The sequence below is a fragment of the Belonocnema kinseyi genome, chromosome 6, assembly GCF_010883055.1.
Source record: "Belonocnema kinseyi isolate 2016_QV_RU_SX_M_011 chromosome 6, B_treatae_v1, whole genome shotgun sequence".
NCBI lineage: Eukaryota > Metazoa > Arthropoda > Insecta > Hymenoptera > Cynipidae > Belonocnema > Belonocnema kinseyi.
In genome coordinates, this window is record NC_046662.1 from 16,615,626 (window position 1) to 16,637,944 (window position 22,319).

Consider the following 22,319-nt stretch of genomic DNA (forward strand, 5'->3'; position numbering starts at 1 on the left):
CTATAGAGATGGCATTACTAGACTAGAACACCGCTATGAGAAATGTATTAGCCTTGGAGGAGATTATGTTGAGAAATAAAAAAAAAAATTCTTAAAAACGTTTTTCTTGGTCAGGCCGGAAACTTATCAATCCACCCTCGTATTGAAAATTGGTCTTTCTCGATAGAAAATGAATCTTCTTCGTTGGAAATACATCTTTTGGGTTGAAAATTCAACTATTTGGATAGAAAATAATATTTTTCGTTGCATTCTCATAATTTTTGGGTTAAAGAATGATGTTTTTTTGGTTGAAAATTGAATTTTTTTTCTGAAAATTTGTAAAGTAAAAAATTAAATAAAATGAAACATGAAACTTACGTGTCGGTGGATATATCGACGAGATAGACAGAGAGTATTGAGATTAATACAAGGAAGCTGCTGAAGCAAAGTTCGAATATAACGACATAGGGCAAGCAGCACATCCGTCTCCATTTCCAGGGGTTTGTCGTTTTGAGGGGTTTCGGTCTGAAGGCTCGGTACAAACGAGTCGCCAGAGAACCAAAATCTCCCTCGATGGAATCATAGAGAGATCCTACCATTTGTACAACCGCATTTTCACCGGCAGTTGTTGTGCCGACTTTCGTTTGATCGGTAAAGTAAAATTTGATCGGTTGTACTGTAATGCCATCGTGAACTTCGCCCGTTGGCGGATGACAGAATGTCACTTGAAGCAAAAGTTTCAGGGAGTTTAATTTTGTACTGAGAGCCACGGTGAAACTGTAGGGCCAGTACCAATCGTGTCTGTGAATTTCAAATGAAAAATTAGTTCAAGTGCGGAATACAGGGTGACGATTCGCCGGACGATTTTAAATTCCCGGTCAAGTTTTTCTATTTTTTCGGTCAATTAAAAGCAACATATTCGTATTGGCCGCAAAACGAAAATATTTTAATTCATGGAGTTGATTCTAAAAATTCTTTAACACAGTAGATCGAAAAATGGCAAAATAAATGAATTTTAAAATAAAATTATCAATCTTTAACTGAAATACTGAAATTTTTAACCAAAAAGATTTTTTTTCAACTTAAATGATGAATATTTAACTGAAATACTTGAATTTTAAAATCAAAATTTCAACAAATCATAAGAATTTGTAACGAAATAATTGAATTTTAAACGAGAAAAAACAGTTTTAACAGAAAATGGAAGTTACATTTTTAATTAGAAAAATTAATTTTCAAACTAACTGATGAATTTTCAACTATAACTATGAATCTTCAACTGGAGCAGTTCAATGTTAAATCGAAAAGATTAATTTCCAACAAAAATGACGAATCTTTAAACTGGAAAACTTGAACTTTTAACCAAAAAGATGAATTTCTAAAGAATGAGATTAATTTTGAAATAAAATGGATAATTTTCTACCAAAAAATACAATTTTTCAACAAAATACATGAATTTTTAAGGAAATAATTGGATTTTGAATTAAAAAAAAAACAAGAATTTTGAGCAGAAAATGGAATAGTTAAATTTTTAATTAGAAAGTTAATTTTCAAATAAAATGATGAATCTTCAACTGGAATAGTTGAATTTTCTACCAAATCAAATAATTAAGTTTTAGGTAAAAAAAAATATGAATGTTCAAACAAAGAGATGAATTTTTAACTAAAATTATGGAATATTTAACTGGAATAATAGTTACGATTTGGTTACATTTTTGGCAAAAAATTCCTTTTCATCCACAGAAAAAAAGTTTTCAATCAAAGAAATTAATTTTTAATTAAAACGATGAATCTTTAAACAAAAAATTAATTTTGAAAAAAGAGTTTAACTTTGAACTAATTTATTTTATTTAAAACGTAAAAAGGGAACTTGCAACTAAAATGATCATTATTTAACTTGAGTACTTGAATTTTCAACCAAAAAGATGAATTTTAAACAATAAGATTAATTTTGAAACAAAAAGAATGATTTTCAACCAAAAAAGACCATTTTTAACAAAATACATGAATTTTAACGAAATCTTTGAATTTTCAATTAAAGAAGATAAATATTTAACCAAATAGTTGAATTTTTAAGTAAAAATAAGAATTTTTAACAGAAAATGTAAGTTACATTTTTAGTCGGAAAAATTAATTTTCAACTCAACTTATGAATTTTCAACTAAAACACTTTTTTATTACATTTTTATATTGTACATTACATATTCAGTTTAAAAAAACAATTACTTTCAACTATAAAAGAAACATTTTTCAACATAATAGTTAAATTTTTAGCAAAAATCCCTTTCATAAAAAAAATGTTTTTATTCAAATAGCTCATTTTTTAAACAAAGAAATTAATTTTTACATAAAATGATGAATCTTCAAAAAAAATTAATTTGTAACAAAAGAGCTTAACTTTTAATAAAAAAAAAAGATAATTTTCTACAAAAAAAAATCGATTTTTTTAAAGGATACGTGAATTTTTAACGAAATAATTAAATTTTCAATAAAAAAGACAAATTTTCATCCACATTGTTTAATTTTTAACTAAAAAAGATCAATTTTCAAACAAAAATGTAACAGGCAAACTCTCAGCTGGAGAAATAAATTTTCAATCAAACTGATGAATTTTCAACTAAAATGATTCAACTGGATTAGGTGAATTTTATACCTACCAAAAAGATGAATTTTTAATCATAAAAATTAATTTTCTACAGAAAAGACGAATTTTCACAAAGTATTTCAACTTTTAAACAAATAGTTTAATTTTTAAATAAAAAATATCAATTTTCAACTAAATAGTTAAATTTTCACCAAAAAAGATAAATTTTCAATCAAAAATACAAAAGTTGTATTTTGCATTAAAAATCTAATGTACAATAGAACAAAATCAGCAAAATAGTGCAAGTTCTACTGAAACAGTTACATGTTTAGTTAAAAAAATTATTGTCAAAGAGAGATGAATATCCAAACTAACAAAAATTAATTTTTAACATAAGAGTTTAACTTTTAACCTCAAGTATTTGAATTTTTAATTAAACAAACATAAATTCGCTACGAACAATGCAACAAAATTTTCTATTCTAATTCAGAAATTATATTTCTTTACCGAAACTTCCTGTCCTAAAATAAAAACGATAATTATTTTCTACAATTTTCTGTTCCAAGTCAGAAAAATGAGAAGTAAGCGAATAAAACCTGATTGATCCATTTTTGGTTTAAAATTGAAAAAATGATTTTTTCTGTATGCTTGAAGTCTCATCAATTCGATTATCAAACTTAAGTCAGCGAAAAAAATCTCAGAGAAAATAATTGCAAAAAGTTTTTTTATTTTTTATAATGGAAACAAGTAAAAATTCTTTCTTTCATAAATTATAGATAAAAATGTACAAAACAGACTCAAGGAACGTTACATTCATTAAATCATATAATAGGCTATCTTTTTAATTAATAACAAAACCGGTAATTTCTCGGATTTTCACTGTAAAATTGTTAAATTTTCTAGGTTAAATCAAGATCGTTTCTACTAAACAAATAATTTTATTGATACTTAGCATCTTAAAATATATTCATAATTTTTTATTGAAATAAAAACTCTTTCGATGCATGAAAACGACTACTAACTAATGCCAACAAAAATAAGTACTCTTGAACAATAATAAATTATAATTTAATTAAATTGAGGGGTTGAACCGCTGCAGAATTTTTTTCTCAAAAGTGTTTTAGGGTCTTAAAAATACTATACCAAAATGTCTAAATTACCAAATTAAAACTTTAAACGCGTTTTTCTCAAAACCACTTTTTTTTAACTGGTCGAAAACATGATTCGAACAAATCCTCACCGACGGATCTGAAAATTTTAAAATATATATAAAATTGCTTTTTCGAGCGACGTAAAATAGGATTTTTTTTATATATTGCATAGTTTTTTTTATAAACAATTTTGCAACGATTTTTTTCATAAAATTTTTTAATTTTTTTCTGAAATGTGCACCATGTCGCAAAAAATCAATATATCGAAAAAAATTCTACGTAATTCTCTTTCTGTTATTATACAGAACCGAAAAAACGTTGGTTTTTTGATCCACAGGGTGGCCGTTTTAATCGACGAAATAAATTCCCGGTCACTTCCAGGTTCGCAAACATTTTTCACGGTCACTGAAATTTAAAAAATGGAACACTAAAACTAAACAATTTTCCTCTTTAGCTAATAAAAACTGAGCTGCAAATGAAAGCACTCAAAGTGGAACTGTTGAATTTTGAACTTTTAAAATTGAAATTTAAAAGTTTTTAATTAAAAAATGTTGTATTCAAATGCGCAATAATTTACGCGTATAAAATTAAAGGTACTAACATTTTTCAATATAAAAAAATATAAATCCGCGTTATCATTTTCAATGCTATAAATTAAAAAATCAATCAATGAACTTTAAAATATTCAAAATTATATAATTTTAAGGAATTTCAAGCTAGAAACATCAAATATTGAAAAATGGAAAATTTTTTAACTGAACACATCTTCAATTAGAAATAGAATTATTTTCTTATTGAATAGTTTAAACATCCTCGGAAAGCTTCAAAATTTTATTTAAAAATCTTGAGAAATCTAGAAGTTTTTTTAAATTTGTTTTGAATTTAAAATTATTTTTATTATTTTCAATTTTCAATTTTTTAAAGTTATTTTTTTAATGTTATTTTTTTAACTTATAATTTAACTTATACCACTCGATTAATCAAAATTTTTTTTTTAAAATTATTCTCTAAATAATTTGGTTAAAAATTAATATTTTGGTTTAAAATTCATGTAATTCATTGAAAATTGTTCTTTCTCGATAGGAAATGAATCTTCTTCGTTGGAAATTCATCTTTTGGGTTGAAAATTCAACTATTTGGACATTTTTTCAGAACTTCTAAATATGTGTTAAAATTAATTGATTTTTTTTCAATGTCTTAGAAAATCTTGCAAATTTTAGAACATTTCTTTACAATTTGGATCTAAAAATAACAATTGAACATTTATTATTTGCAGGCGAAATTCGAGCAATTTTAAGAGATATGTGGAAGTTTTTAAAAGATTCAAACTTAATCTAAAACTTGAAATGATGGCCTAATATAAAACAAAATGTAGATTTTCGCAGATTATAAACAAAAAATTTAGATTATTTTCAAGAATTGTGAAAGGTTTCACAAGAATAAAAACATTTTCTTCAGATTCCTAGGAAAATTACAAGTAACTTTTCATTTTGAAAAATTATTTTAAGAGAATATTTACAAAGTTTTTCAAACATTTAAACAAAATTTTCAAAAAATATTCAAGAATTTTACAAATACAACAATTAAAATTGTAACGTTAAAAGTTTAAAGGCTCTTCGAAATTTTAACGATTCCAGGCTTTCTATGTCAAACGATTCAGTTAAAGATTCTTTACTTTTAAATATTTGGTTTCAATTTACTTATTTTAAATTAAAATTTAAATATTGCTAAATATTTAATAATTGATATTTTTTTTTAATGAAAAATTTCAAATAGTTTAATTTTTGACTAAAACATATCAATTTTCAATAAAATTTTGATTCTTAAACAAGAAAAAGAAACGGATTTTCAATAAAATAGTTAAATTTTCTACTGGAATAGTTAACTTTTTGGTTAAAAAAAATTATTTTCTACAAAGCAGTTACATGTTCAAACAGAAATAAATTTTCAATTAAAATGACGAATTTTCAATTCAACAGATTAACTTTCAACTAAAATTATGAATCTTTAAATGGAATAATTGAACTTTGTACCTAAAAGATGAATTTTCCACCATAAAGATTAATTTTATACAAAAAAAAATTACAAAAAAATAGTTTTTTTTTTTAAATAAAAATATCAATTTTTAACCAAATTTTTCTTTACTGTTAAACATCTAATTCTTAAATAAGAAATACCCAGATTTTTACCAAAATAGTTACATTTTCTACTGTGAAATAATTAAATTTTTAGTTTAAAAAAATTGAATTTCAACAAAGTAGTTAGGTTTTCAACCAGAGATAAATTTTGAACTGAAAAGATTAACTTTCAACTAAAATTATGAATCTTTATCTGGAATAATTAAACTTTATACAAAAAAGATGAATTTTTAACCATAAAGTTTGATTTTGTACAGAAAAATTCAAAAGAATAGTTGAATTTTGGAATATAAAAGATCAAGTTTCAATGGAATTTTGATTTTTCTGTTAAAAATCAAGTCAAATTGAACGGGTTGAAAATTGAATATTTTAGACTGAAACAATATTTTAAATGTAATAAAATCCTTTAATTAAGAATATATTATTTTAAAGTAATTTTTAAGTTGAAAGTAGTTTTTAAACTTTCAGTCACATCTTCATATTTGTTTAATGACTAAGACTTTCAAATTAAAACAGTTTCAGTTTTAACGTTAAAATCAAAAAATTTTTAAATTTTGGGCTGATTTAAAATCGTTTTTGTTCACTTTTTATTACTTAAAGTACAGATAAATTAAAAAAATGTATTTGTTTATTAAATAAACATTTTTTTTATCCAAAATTTTCAACATCAAAGGCTTTTATTTTTTATTTGTTCGAGTCTTTAAGAAAGCATTTAAAAATTCTTTAAATTAAATATGTAAGCTTAGAAATAAAAATTTTTAATGGAAAATTTTTAAAATAAAAAAATGTTGATTTACGCATTGTAAGCCAAATAATAGCATAATTTCAAAACATAAAAATGCAACTGATTATTTAAAAACGGTTGAAATCGAACGTGGACAGATTTTTCTTCTACAAATTTGTAAAATTACCTGTACAAAAAAAATGCACTGTCATTTCCACGGTTTTTCCCGGTCTCGAAAAATTCCCGGTTTCCCGGTTCAGCGGCCACCCTGATCCAGGTCAAAAATGCCCATTTTTGCGTGCTCTACAGTGGTTTCACCCCTTAAATTGACATAATCTGAAAAATCTAAGATCGATAAATCGTGAAATAGTAAATAAATCCTTAATATAATAAAGACACTCATATGCCCTGCAACAGTAGATAAGATAAAAATAACTTTTCTCAATCGAGAGAAAACTGATAAAAATATTGAAAACTTGAATTTTGCTACGATCGGAGGTAAATTTCCGGGTTTTAATTAAATTCTCGGTAATTTCTCGGTTGTCCGATCAAGTCGTCATCCTGGAATTAATAGAAAGAAAGGGTGGTCGTTTTAAATTTGGGAAACATACTTTTTATTGAAGTGCCATATCAGCACTAGGAAGACGTAGACGAGGACGATTAAACCAGCACCAGTTGATAATCCAATTATCCAAGACTGTAAGGCGAGACCTAGAGTGACTCCAATTAAAACAGAGACGTGTGAGACTACGACGAAGAGCAAGGAAGAAAACTGGAATACTGGGTCGATCCAGTGCCTTGCAAAATTCTTCATTTCCTCTAAAATAAAATATTCAATGTTTTAGGTTCCACTTTTACTTCACGCATGTACGTAGTAATTTTTGCAAATTCTCGAAAACTTTCTGTTGAAGATTATCTTTTTAGTTATCAATTTTATTATTCGGTTGATCATTTAACAAATATCTATAAAACAAATCGTTTTTGGTTGCAAATTAAAATGTTTTGTTAAAAATTCGTCTTTTTGAGTTGAAAATTCACCTCTTTCAGCAAAATATTAACCTTTTGTTTAAAATTCATATTTTGTTGCTGATAAGTCATGAAATCTTTTTTGGGTGAAAGCTACTTTTTTCTGAAAATTTGTCTTTTTCATTCATTACTTTCATATTTTTTAGTAGAAATATTTCATCTATCTTGGATAAAAATGCAACTATTTTAATGAAATTTCAACTATCTCCTAGAAATTTTACTTTTTGTTTAAAATTCTTATTTTTATGTTGATAAGTCAATTGAAATCATTTTTCTTGGACAAAAATTCAACAGTTTAATTAAAAATTCAACTCTTTTTTTAAATTTTGTCTTTTTGAATTTTTAAATTCACCATCACTAGCAAAATTAAATCTTTCTTAGATAAAAATGCAACTGATTGGGTGAAAATTCTCCTGTTTTGATGAAAATTTAAGTATTTCGCAGCAAATTTATTTTTCGTTTAAATTTAATATTTTTTGTTTAAAAGAGAATTGAAATCTTTTCTGGATGGAAATTCAATTATTAAAAAAAAATGAATTAAAAATGAATTTGTTTTAAGAGAAATTTGATCTTTTTGGATAAAAATGCAACTGTTTGGTTGAAAATTAAACTAATTGGTTAAATCCTTAACCAATTCATATTTTGACTTCGAAAACTCAACTGAAATCTTTTTTGGATGAAAATTCTATTCTTTTTTTGAAACATTGTTTTCTTTTTTTAATTAAGAATTCATTTTTTTAAAGAGAAATTTCATCTTTCTTGGATAAAAATGCAACTGTTTGGTTAAAAAAAACCATTTTCTTAAAAATTCATCCTCTTTAGTTGAAAAAATTCGTCTATTGGATTAAAAATTCAATTTTTTTCGTACAAACTTATTTTTTCTTAAGAAATTCATATCTTTATTTTGAAAAGTCAACTGAAATATTTTTTGGATGAAAATTTAACTATATAAAAAAAAAATTTCCAATTAAGAATTAATTTGTTTTAAGAAAAATATTATCTTTCTTGGATAAAAATCCAACTGTTCGGTTGAAAATTAAATTATTTTGTTAATAATTCATTCGATTTGGTTAAGAAAATTTGCCTTTTCGGATTAGAAATTCAACTTTTTTCGTAGAAACTTATTTTTTCTTAACCAATTCATATTTTGATTTTGAAAAGTCAACTGAAATCTTTTTTAGATGAAAATTCAATTATTTTTTAGAAATATTGTTTTCTTTTTGAAAATAAAAATTCATTTGTTTTAAGAGAAATTTCATATTTATTGGATAAAAATGACACTTTTTGGTAGAGAATTAAACTATTTTCTTAAAAATGTATCCTGTTTGGTTGAAAAAATTCGTCTTTGGATTGAAAATTAACCATTTTTCGTAGAAATTTATCTTTTGTTAAAAAGTTCATATTTTGATTTTTAAAAGTCAAGGGAAATCTTTTTTAACAGAAAATTCAACTCTTTTTTTTGAAAATTTACCTTTTTAATTTAAAAATTCATCTGTTTTAGTATAAATTTCATTTTTTTCAAATGGAAATGCAACTTTCTGGTTAAAAATGATTCATCTTCGTAAAGCATTTAAAAATTTTATTTGAAAAATTTGGTTGAATAACTTGGTTAAAAAACCATTTTTTCGAAGATTTATATTTTTAGTTGAGAATTCATCTCTTTAGTTGAAAGTTGAATTGAAAATTCAATTATTTGGGTAAAAGTTAAACTAAATTGTTATAATTTTTTTAATCAAAGTTTATGTCTTTGGTTGAAAATTGACCTTATTAGTTGAAAAGCCTTTTTTTTGTTTAAACTTAATTTTTTTACTGAAACTGTTACTGTTCCATTTTTTTAAGATTGATCTTTTTTAGTTAAGAATTCTCCTTTTTTGTTAAAAAAAAATCATTTTCTTGGTTTGAGATTTCAGTCTCTTTGGGTGAAAATGCATCAGTTTCGTGGGAAATTAATTTTTTGCTTAAAAGTCATATTTTTTGTTTGAAAGTTCAACTTTTGTAGATAAAATTTACCTTTTAGCTTAAAGGATCAACAATTTAGATAAAATTTCGTTTCTTTCTTGAGTGAAAAATCTTTATTTGTTGAAAATTTGTCTTTCTACTTTTAAAATTCTCTTTTTTTTTGCATAAATTTCATCTTCTTGATTGAAATATAAACATTAAAATCTGTAAATTCTTTAATTTCGAACTGATATCGAATCGTCTTATAAAATCAATTATTCATTTTTTTTAAACCTTAAAGTACAGTTCAATTTTTAAAATAATTAATTGATTTATATTCACAGTTGATCAACTAAAAATGTTTTTTTATCCAAGATCTTGGATTTTAAAAGCTTCTAATTTACCATTGTTTAAGTCTTTAAAACAGCATTTCAAAATTCTTCAAATTAAAGTTTACGTTTGAAAATATAAAATCCAAAAAGGAAAATTTATAAAGTGAAAGATTTTCGAATAACGTATTGTAAACTGGTAATTAAAAGAGATACAAATTTGACTAATTATTTAAAAAACGTTTGAAATCAAAGTTGGACAGATTTTTTTCTCGAAAAATTTGTAAAATTTCCGATCAAAAAATAAATTCAAATAAATTTCCGGTACAGTGGGCACCCTGGTAATTATTAATAATTAAATTTCAACTCACCTCGCAGTTTATTAAGAAGAAAAGACTTTCCGGAACCCCACTTGGCATAAAGACCGACAGTGATTGGTGTTGATAAAGAAGGTTCACTAAGAATATCGGCTAAAGCACTGCTGTAAAGATCATAACCCAGCATATTTTCGTTGTCCTCGTTTGTATTTAGCCGACCTAAAATAAATAATTACAATTTTCTCAATTTAATCTAATTAATAATTTTAAATAATGCTTCAATTTAATTATTTTTTAATATAATTAAAAGAAGTATTTGAAAATCTCTTAAAACTTTAAAAACCCTTCGAAATCCCTCATTTCTCGTGAATAAATTCTTTGAAAACCGTTAAAATATTATAAAATCCTGTAAAACTCTATAAAGTTTGATGATATTTCCTGAAATCCTGAAAAATCCTATAAAAATCCTTAAAATAATTTTAAATATCCTGAAACTCCATACGATCTCTAAAACCGTTCCATATCTTCTGAAAGTCTAAGAAATTCTTTACAACCGTATGGAAATTTGGTTAAATGCCTTATAATCAGCCAAATTAGTGGGAATCTCTAGGGAATTTTTAAATCTCTTAAAATCTTTTAAAATAATTTGAAAGTTTTAAAACTTTTTAAGCTCTTCAATATTCTTTATCAGCTTAAATAATACCTTAAAATCCTTTGGTGTACTCGTACATACAAATAATTGAAATCTATTAAAAATTCCTTATAAACTTTCAAAATAGGCTAAAATACTTATAATCTTTGGCAAATTTCGAAATCCCGTGAAACTTTTTAAATCTATTGAAAATTCCTTGGATTGTTTAAAAAACACTTTGAAATATTTAAAACCTTTTGGAATCATTCAAAATTTTAATAATATAAAAATTCCTTGGAATCTTTTAAGACGCCCGAAAATATTCTTAATTCTTTGGATTACATTTAAATTATTGAAATCTATTAAAAATCGTTAAAAACTTTTAAAATTCTTTAAAATATTTATAATCCTTGAAAATATTTCGAAATTTTTGGAAAATTATTGAAATCTTTGCGAAATATTGTAAATATAGCCCGAAATCTTTGCGAAACACCAACAATCTTTACGAAATATTTGGGAAATCACTGATGTCCTTTGAAAATATTTTTCAAGTATTTGGTATATTTTTGCAATTGTTGAAATCTTTGCGAAATCATTGAAGTTTTTGTGAAATATTTTTAAAGTATCAAAAACCTTTGCGAAATCCTTAGAAAATCATTGAAATCTTTGGGAAATCTTTAAAAAAATTTCTTGGTATTTGGTATATTTTTGAAATATTTGAAATCTTTGGGAAATCATTCAAATCTTTGAAAGATTTGTGAAGTTTTTAAAATATTTGTGAAAAGATTGTAAATCATTGATGTATTAGTAAAATCTTTTAAGTTTATCCAAAATCATTGCGAAATATTTAAAATCTTTGGGAAACCCTTGTAATCTTTCTGAAATATTTGGAAACATCTTTGCAAAATATTAGAAACATTTTTGAAATCTTTGATAATATATCGTGAAATCTTTAAAATCTATCCAAAATTTGTATGAAACATTTTCAATCTATCCGACATCTTTGCGAAATATTTGGAACCCTTGTGAAATATATAGGAAATTATTGACATCTTTGTGAAATCTTTTTGATTTTTTTGATAATCTTTGCAAAATATTTGGTAATTTTTGTGAAATTATTGCAGTCTCTGTGAAATCATTTTTTTCGGAAATTATTAAAAACTTTATAAAATCTTTTGAAAATCATTGAAATCTTTGTGAAATCTTTGATATTATTATTAAATAATTAAAGCCTTTGTGAAATATTTTTAATATATCCGAAATCATCGAAAATATTTGAAATCTTTCAAACCTTTGAGAAATCATTGAAATCTTTGCAAAATCTTTCTGAAGTCTTTAGAAATGTGCGAAATATTACAAATAACCCTTTAAATATTGTGAAATTATTGAAATATCTGCAAAATCATTTCAGCCTTTGTAAAATCTTTTGAATCTATCCGAAATTTTTCAAAAAGTTGTGAAATCATTGAAATCTTTGTAAAATATTGTAAATCTAGCCCGCAATCTTTGCGAAATGTAAAAAATTTTTACGAAATCTTTGAGAAATTACTGATATACTTTGAAAATTTTTTTGAAGTATTTGGTATATTTTTGAAACTGTTGAAATCTTTGCGAAATCATTGAAGTTTTTGTGAAATATTTTAAAACTATCAAAAATCTTTGCGAAATATTTAATTTGGGAAATCTTAAAAATATTTCTTTATTATTTCGTATATTTTTGAAATTGTTGAAATATTTGCTAAATTATTGAAATCTTTGTGAAAAATTAAATAATATTTATGAAATGCTTCAAATCTTTGCGAAATATTTGAAATCTTTGGGAAATCATTGAAATCTTTATGAAATCTTGGAAAGATTTTTGAAAGAATTGTGATACTTTAAAAATCTTGCATGCCTTTGTGAAATCTTTTAAATTTATTCGAAATCTTTAGAAAATCTTAGCGAAACGTTTGAAATATTTTTGAAATATTTGGTAATATTTTTAAAAAATTGAAATTTCTGGGAAAATATTGATGTCTTGGTAACATTTTTTAAATCCATACAAAATCTTTGCGAAATATTTGAAATCTTTGTGAAATCCTTGGGAATCCATGGTAATCTTTCTGAAGTATTTGGAAATCTTTGAAATTTTAAAAATATTTGTTAATATTTGTGTAATTATTCAAATCTTGGAGAATATATTTGTCTTTTTCAAATCTTTTAAATCTATCCATAATCATTGCGAAATATTTAAAATCCTAGTGAAACCTTCAGAAAATCATGAAATCTTAGTGAAATATTTGATAATATTTTTGAATTTTTCAAATCTTTGCGAAATATTTGAAATTTTTGGGAAACCATTCTAATCTTTCTCAAATATTTGGAAAAATCCTTGCGAAATATCAGAAATTTTTTTGAAATATCTGATAATATTTGTGAAATTATTGAAATCTTTGTGCACTCTTTGTAATCTATCTGAAATTTTTATGAAACATTTTCAATCTATCCAAAATCTGAAATCTTTGTGAAATCTGTAAGAAATGATTAAAATCTTTTTGATAATTTTGGAATTTTATACAAAATATTTGTTAATTTTTATGAAATTATTAAAGTCTCTGTGAAATCATTTTATTTTTTCCGAAATCTTTTAAATCTATCTGAAATCTTTGAAATCTTTACTATCTTTGGAAAATAATTTCTGTTCTTTTAAAACCTTTGCGGAATATTTGTAACATTTGTCAAATCTTTGCAAGACCATTGAAATATTTGGCAATATTTGCGAAATCATTGAATCTTTGATTTTTATGAAATAATTAAAGTCTTTGTGAAATATTTTTAATCTGTCTGAAATCTTTGAAACCTTTGAGAAATCATTGAAATCTTTGCAAAAACTTTCTGAAGTCTTTACAAATCTGCAAAATATTTCCACTTTCTTTTTAAATATTTGTTAATATTTATAAAATTATTGAACTCTCTGAGAAATCATTGAAGCCTTTGTGAAATATTTTTAATCTATCCGAAATTTCTTAAAACCTTGTGAAATCATTCAAATCTATTTAATTTCTTTGGAAAATCATTGAAATCTGTGTGAAATATTGTAAATCTAGCCCGAAATCATTGTGAAATATCAAAAAACTTTTAAAAATCTTTCAAATCTTTGGGAAATCAATGAAATCTTTATGAAATCTTTGAAAGATTTGTGAAATTTAAAAAAATTTTGTGAAATCTTTTAAATTTATCCGAAAGCTTTAGAAAATCTTTGCGAAATATCTGAAACCTTTGATATATTTGGGAAATCATTGAAATCTTTCTGAAATCTGAAAATCTTTGCGATGAAATCTTTGAAATCTTAAAAATATTTGGTAATATTTGTGAAATTATTCAAATCTTCTGAAAAGTTTGGAAACCTCTTTGCGAAATATCAGAAACATTTTCGAAATATCTGATAATATTTGTGAAATTATTGAAATCTTTGTGCAATCTTTGAAATCTATCTGAAATTTGTATAAAATATTTTTAATCTATCCCAAATCTTTGCGAAATCTTTGTGAAATCTTTTTGATATTTTTGGAAATCTTAGCAAAACATTTGTTAATTTTGTTAATTTCTGAAATCTTTGCAAGACCTTTAAAATATTTTTGAATTATTTGGCAATACTTGCGAAATCATTGACGTCTTTGAAATCATTGAAGCCTTTGTAAAATATTTTTAATCTATCCGAAATTGTTCAAAAACTTGTGAAATCATTGAAATCTATTTAATTTCTTTAGAAAATCATTGAAATTTTCGCGAAATATCAAAAACCTTTACGAAATCTTTGAAATCTTTGGGAAATCATTGAAATCTTTATGAAATCTTTGAAAGATTTTTGAAAGATTTGTGAAATTTTAAACATCTTTGTAAAATCATTGTGAAATCTTTCATGCCATTGTGAAATTTGTTTAATTTATCCTAAATCTTTAGAAATTCTTCACGAAATATTTGAAACATTTTTGAAATATCTGATAAAATTTGTGAAATTAATGAAATATTTGTGAAAATTTTGAACACTCTTTGAAATCTTTGTGCAACTCTTTGAAATCTATTTCAAATTTTTATGAAATATTTTCAATCTATCCGACATCTACGGAAAATCTTTGAAATCTTTGAATTTTTTGTGAAATATTTTAAAACTATCAAGAATCTTTGCGAAATCCTTAGAAAATCATTTAAATCTTTGGGAAATAATTAAAATCTTTGTGAAATCTTAAAAATATTTTTGTCGTATTTGGTATATTTTTGAAATTGTTGAAATCTTTGCTAAATCATTGAAGTCTGTATAAAATCTTTTTAAACTATCAAAAATCTTTGCGAAAAAGTTCAAATCTTTGTGAAACCCTAAGAAAATCATTGAAATCCTTGTGAAATATTTGATAATAATTGTGAAATTCTTCAAATCTTTGCGCAATATCTGAAATCTTTGGGAAATCTTTGTGAAATCTTTGAAAGTTTTTGAAAGATTTGTAAAAATTTTTAAATCTTCTAGAAATCATTGTGAAATCTTTCATGCCTTTGTGAAAACTTTTAAATTTATTCGAAATATTTAGAAAATCTTTGCGCACTCTTTGAAATCTATCTGAAATTTTTATGAAATATTTTCAATCTATCCGAAATCTTTGAAATCTTTTTGAAATCTATAGGAAATCATTAAAACCTTTTTGATATTTTGGGAAATCTTAACAAAATATTTGTTAATTTTTGTGAAATTATTAAAGTCTCTGTGAAATATTTGTAATCTATCCGAAATTTTTGGAAATATTTGAAATCTTTGAAACCTTTGAGAAATCATTGAAATCTTTGAGAAATATTTTTGAAGTTTTTAGAAATCTGCGAAATATTACAAATATCTTTTTAAATATTTGTGAAATTGTTGAAATATCTGCAAAATCATTGAAGCATTTATAAAATATTTCAAATCGATCCGAAATTTTTCAAAAATTTGGGAAATCATTGAAATCTATTGAATTTCTTTGGAAAACCATTGAAGTCATTGTGAAATCTTTAAAAACTATCAAAAATCATTGCGAAATATTTGAAATCTTTGTGAAACCCTAAGAAAATCATTGAAATTTTTGTGAAATATTTGATAATATTTATTAAATTCTTCAAATCTTTGCCAAATACTTCAAATATTTTTGAAATATTTGGTAATATTTGGAAATAATTGAATTTTTTGGAAAAACATTGATGTCTTTGTAACATTTTTTAAATATATGCAAAATCTTTGCGAAATATTTGAAACCTTTGATATATTTGGGAAATCATTGAAACATTTCTAAAGTCTTTGGAAATCTTTGCGATAAAATCTTTGAAATTTTTAAAATACTTGTTAATATTTGTGAAATTATTCAAATCTTGGGGAAATCATTGACGTCTTAGTAAAATCTTTTAAATTTATCAAAAATCATTGCGAAACATTTGAAATCTGTGTGAAATTTTTGGGAAACCATTGTAATACTTCTGAAATACTTGGAAACCTTTTCGCGAAATATTATAAACATTTTTGAAATATCTGATAATATTTGTGAAATTAATTAAATCTTTGTGAAATTAATTAAATCTTTGTGAAATTTTTGTGCACTCTTTGAAATCTATCTCAAATTTTCATGAAATATTTTCAATCTATCCGACATCTTTGCGAAATTTTTGAAATCTTGGGAAAATCACTGATAAACTTTGAAAATATTTTTAAAGTATTTGATGTATTTTTGAAATTGTTGAAATCTTTGCGAAATCATTGAATTTTTTATGAAATCTTGTAAAACTATAAAAAATTTTTGAAAAATCATTTAAATATTTGAGAGATCTTTATAAAATCTTTGGAAAAATCATTTAATTCTTTATGAAATCTTTGAAATATTCTTGAAAGAATTGTGAAATTTTAAAAATCTTTGTGAAATCATTGTGAAATCTTTCATGCCTTTGTAAAATCTTTTAAATTTATCCGAAATCTTTAGAAAATCTTAGCGAAATATTTGGTAATATTTGGAAATAAGTGAAATTTTTGGGAAAACAATTATGTCTTTGTAACATTTTTTAAATCTATACCAAATCTTTGCGAAATATTTGGTGTCTTTGTGATATCTTTGGGAAACCATTGTAATCTTTCTCAAATAATTGGAAAAATCTTTACGAAATATTAGAAATTTTTTTGAAATATCTGATATTTGTGAAATTATTGAAATCCTTGTGCACCCTTTGAAATCTATCTGAAAGTTTTATGAGATATTTTCAATCTATCCGAAATCTTTTTGATATTTTTGAAAATTTTTACAAAATATTTGTTAATTGTAATCCGAAATTTTCCAAAAACTTGTGAAATCATTGAAATCTATTGAATTTCTTTGGAAAATCATTGAAATTTTTGTGAAAAATTGTGAACCTAGCCCGAAATCTTTTCGAAATATCAAAAATCTTAACGAAATATTTGAAATATTTGGGAAATCATTGATAAAATTAGAAAATATTTCTAAAGTATTTGGTGAATCTTTAAAATTGTTGAAATCTTTGCGAAATCATTGAAGTTGTTGTGAAATATTTTTAAACTATCAATAATCTTTGCGAAATACTTGAAATCTTTGCAAAATCCTTAGAAAATCATTGAAATGTTTCGGAAATTATTGCAATCTTTGTGAAATCTTTGGGAAACAATTGCAATCTTTCTCAAATATTTGGAAAAATCTTTGCGAAATATTAAGACAATTTTTTAAAATAACTGATAATATTTACGAAATTATTGAAATCTTTGTGAAATCTTTCATACCTTTTTTAAATCTTTTAAATTTATCCGAAATCTTTAGAAATTGTTTGCGAAATATTTGGAAATAATTTAAATCTCTGGGAAAATATTGATGTCTTTTTAACATTTTTTAAATATATGCCAAATCTTTACGAAATATTTAAAACCTTTATACATTTGGGAAATCATCGAAATTTTTCTAAAGTTTTTGGAAATCTTTGCGATGAAATATTTGAAATTTAAAAAATATTTGGTAATATTTCTGAAATTATGCAAATCTTTTGGAAATTATTCATGTCTTTGTAAAATCTTTTAAATCCGTCCAAAATCATTGCGAAATAGTTGAAATATTTGTGAAATCCTAAGAAAATCATTGAAATCTTTGTGAAATATTTGATAATATTTGTGAAATTCTTCAAATCTTTGCGAAATATTTGAAATCTTTGGAAAACTCATTTAATTCTTTATGAAATCTTTGAAATATTTTTGAAAGAATTGTTAAATTAAAATTTTTTTTGTGAAATCATTGTGAAATCTTTCATGCCTTTGTGAAATCTTTTTAATTTATCCGAAATCTTCAGAAAATTGCGAAATATCTGAAATATTTGGTAATATTTGGAAATCATTGAAATTTCTAGGAAAATATTGATGTGCTTGTAACATTTTTTTTAATCCATGACAAATTTTTGCAAAATATTTGAAATCTTTGATATATTTGGAAAATCATTAAAATCTTTCCGAAGCCTTTGGAAATCTTTGCGATGAAATCATTTAAATTTTTGATGTATTTGTGAAATTTTTGAAATCTCTGGGAAATCATTGAAGCCTTTGTAAAATTTTTTAAATCTATCCGAAATTTTTCAAAAATTTGTGAAATCATTGAAATCATTTAAAATCTTTGCAAAATATTTGACAATACGAACTTTATATTTGTATCTATTATTATTTATTTATTATTTATTACTTACTATTTATCGTTCATTTATTATTATTATTATTATTTATGTACAATTTGTATTCAGTATAATAACAAATAATTAATGATATACTATAATAAAAAATAAATCTCGCATCTGGTTTTAAATGATAGAATGGTAAAGAAAGAAGGAAGGACTTACGAGCACCAAAAATTTGTCCTAAAATTGTTTTGGGATGATTGACATCGATGTTGTAAGGCGTCTCGCCTTGACGATTGGGTCGATAGAGCAATTGACTATTCTTTGGATTCCTGAGGAGAATTTCGACGATGCCTTTCGATCTGGCGCGCATGGCAATGTGAAGGACCGTGTCGCCTTTCTTGTCAGTGGCCGACACCTTGGCTTTCTTGTCGAGAAGAAGCTGAACCATTTCAGCATTTCTCGACCTGACAGCCCTCAGCAGTGGAGTGTCACCATCCTTTGTTGCAATTTCTAGGTCTGGATTGGCGCTTAGTAACAATTTCAATATCGCTATATTGCCTTTCTCTACTGCAATGTAAGTTGCGGTTTTCTTATCCTAAAAGATACACGATTCTGCAGTTAGTAGGATGGATCTTTTGCAGACTTCACAGTCCAAATCTCTCCCCAAAACAGGAGAAATAGGGGAACTTTTCACAAAAATAAAAAGAATAATATGGGATTAAACTATTTTCAACTAAATTAAAGTTTTGCATTTGTTAAAAAATAGCTCAACTTTCAACCAAAAACATTTTTTGCCAAAAGAGATGAATTTCCAATACGAAAAGAGGAATTTTCAACAACAGAGTTTAGATTTTAAGCTAAAAAGTGGAATATTGCAGACAAAATATTGACTTTCAAACCTAAAAAGATGAATTTTCAACAAAAAGGTTCATTTTCTATCAAGAAAAATGAATTTTCAACCATGTAGTTCAATTTTAAACCCTAAAAATTAAATTTTCAACAAAAATCTTCATTTTGAACCAAGAAAGATCAATTATTCAAATAAAAAGAAGAATTTTCAACAAAACAGTTGAATATCCCGTTAACAAATAATAATTTCTAAACAAATAAATGAATTTTCAAACATGGCAATCAAATATTCAATAAAATAGTTTTATTTTTTTGCCAAATAGCTGATTTTCCACCCAAGATGATTAATTTTCAACGAAATAAATGAATTTCCTGCCAAAAAAGATGAATTTACTATACTAAAAGATGAAGTTCAACAAAACAGTTAAATTTGCGATAAAATAATTAAATTTTCAACAAAATAATTGAATTTTTTAGACAAAAAGCCGATTTTTCAACCGACGAAGATGAATTTAAAAAAAAAAGTGTTTAGTTTTTAAGCTGAAAAGTGGAATTTTGTCGAAACAGTAGTTAAAATTTTAACAAAGTTAATTTTTAACCAAGTACATATTTGCATTTTCATCCTATAAAGATGAATTTTGAACCAGGTGAACAAATTTTTAATAAAAAAATTATGCCAGATCCAAGATTAGTTGAGTTTTCAATCGAATAGTTAAATTTTCAAGACAGAAAGATGCATTTTTTACAAAACAGTTAAATTTGCAACCATAAAACTTAACTTTCAACCAAGGAATATGATTTTTCTGCAAAAGAAATACGACTAATATAAAAGATGAATTATTAATCTAGAATAACGAATTTCAAAACAAAACAGTTGAAATTTCGATGAAAGACTAATTTTTTAGAAGATAGCTGAATTTTCAACCCGACAAAATTGAATTTTCACAAAAATGTTCATTTTGAATAAAAAAATATGACTTTACTACCAAAGATGATTTTCTATATGAAAAGACAAAACAAAACAGGTAAATTTTCGAAAAAATAATTAAGTTTTCAAAAAAAAATTAAATTAATTTTCTACAAACAAAAACAACGATTTTTTAACTTATAAAGGCATAGAGAATAGAACAGAATAAATTGTAAATAAAAAATTAATTTTCAAGAAAAAAAAAATTATCTGGAAAAAAAGAATATTTAACTACTTAGTTTAATTTTGAAACCAAAAAAATGAATTTTCAATCAAGAAAATTAACTTACTACAAAAAAAATGTCAACAAAATACAAAAATCTGCTATCAATTGGATTTTTAAACAAAAACGATCAAACTTTAACCAGAAGAGGTAAATTTTTAAATCAAAAAGATTATCGTTCTAAAAAAATTGAATTTTCAACAAAAAAGTTGAATCTTCAACAAAGCAAATCACGAAATTTCAACAAAATACATAATTTTTCAACTAGAAAAGATTGATTTTCAATTGAAAATATAAATGTTCAACCAAAATTAAAATAGTCACGTATTCAGTTTAAATAATTATTTATAACAAAACGAAACAAAACAAAATTTTCAACAAAATAGATTTCTAACTGAAGAGGTATATCTACCAAAATAGTTAAACTTACTATTATAAGGACGAATTTTTATCAAAATAAATAAACTTTCAACAAAAAGCAATTGAATTGGCAATCAAAAAGATTAATTTTCTACAAAAAAAAAAAAGATTTTTCAACCAAATACTTCAAATTTCGACCAAATAGTTGAATTTTCAATTAGAATTTATTTTTAATTACATTAAAAAAGATGATTTAAAAAAAAAAACTGACGAATTTTCAAACAAAATAATTTCATTTGATATTTAAAACTACTTAAATTTTTTCATATGAAAAAGAGTGAACTTTCAACAAAAACAAAAATCTTTTTTATAAAAATGTATATTTTTAATCCAAAAGGATGAATTTACAAACCAAGAAGACAAATGCTGAACAAAGCTGTTGAATTTTCATCTAAAAATTATTTTTCAACCATGAAAGAAACAAATTTTTAACCACATTGTTGAATTTTCTATCAAAAAAGAAGATTTTTGTAGCAAAACTTTAAATTTTCAACCCGAAAATACTGTCAACAAAAAAGCTCATTTTTAACCAAATAATTCAATTATCTACCAAAATGGCTGAAATTTCAACAAAAATAAAACATTTTTAAACAAAACTCATGAATTTTCAACAAAATAATAACATTTTTAGCCACAAAGATGAGTTTTTTTTATAAAAAAGAATAAAATTTTAACAAAAAAAAAACTTTTCTATCGAAACATGAATTTTTAATCCAAAAGGACGATGTCCCTATCCGAAACGAAAGATATTCTATCCAAAGAGACGAATTTTTAACGAAACGGTTGGATTTTTCTGAAAATAGATTTATTTTTCATAAAATAGTTGAATTTTCAAATAAAAGAGTTCAATTCTGAACCAAAAATATAATGGTAGAATTTTAAATGGTAAGGAATGAACTATAAAAAAAATGAATTTTTACCAAAGTATTGATTTTCAATTCAAAAAAATGAATTTAAAATACAAGAAGACAACTGTAGAATTTAAAAAAAAAATATTTTTTTTCAACCAAGAAAGAAAAAAAATTCAACCTCATTGTAGAATTTTCAAGCGAAAAAAGAAGATTTTTCTAGCAAAACTTTGAATTTTCAAGTCGACAATATGAATTGTCAGCAAGAAAGCTCATTTTCAACCACATAATTAAATTTTCCACCAAAATGGTTGAATTTTCAACTAAAATGGATCATTTTTTTAAACAAAAACTGATGAATTTTCAACAAAATAATAACATTTTTCGTCAAAAAGATGAATTTTCAATCAAAAAGAATGAAATTTTAACAAAACAACAAAAAAAAACTTTTCTATCGAAACATGAATTTTTAATCCAAAAGGACGATGTCCCTATCCGAAACGAAAGATATTCTATCCAAAGAGACCAATTTTTTAACG

The 22,319-nt window shown here is 24.1% G+C and overlaps 1 protein-coding gene across 3 annotated transcripts in view; it reads right to left on the reverse strand.

Annotated features, from left to right (window-relative positions):
- The window catches only part of LOC117174307 (kinase D-interacting substrate of 220 kDa), a 181,324-nt gene that overhangs the window by 58,945 nt on the left and 100,060 nt on the right, over nt 1–22,319 (reverse strand). For all 3 annotated transcript variants that reach the window (XM_033363292.1, XM_033363291.1, XM_033363290.1), the window contains 4 exons: nt 18,693–19,068; nt 10,241–10,405; nt 7,188–7,395; nt 358–780 (listed from right to left, as the gene is read on the reverse strand). In XM_033363292.1, coding sequence (XP_033219183.1) covers nt 358–780; nt 7,188–7,395; nt 10,241–10,405; nt 18,693–19,068 — 1,172 coding nt within the window. The remainder of the gene's footprint in view (nt 1–357; nt 781–7,187; nt 7,396–10,240; nt 10,406–18,692; nt 19,069–22,319) is intronic.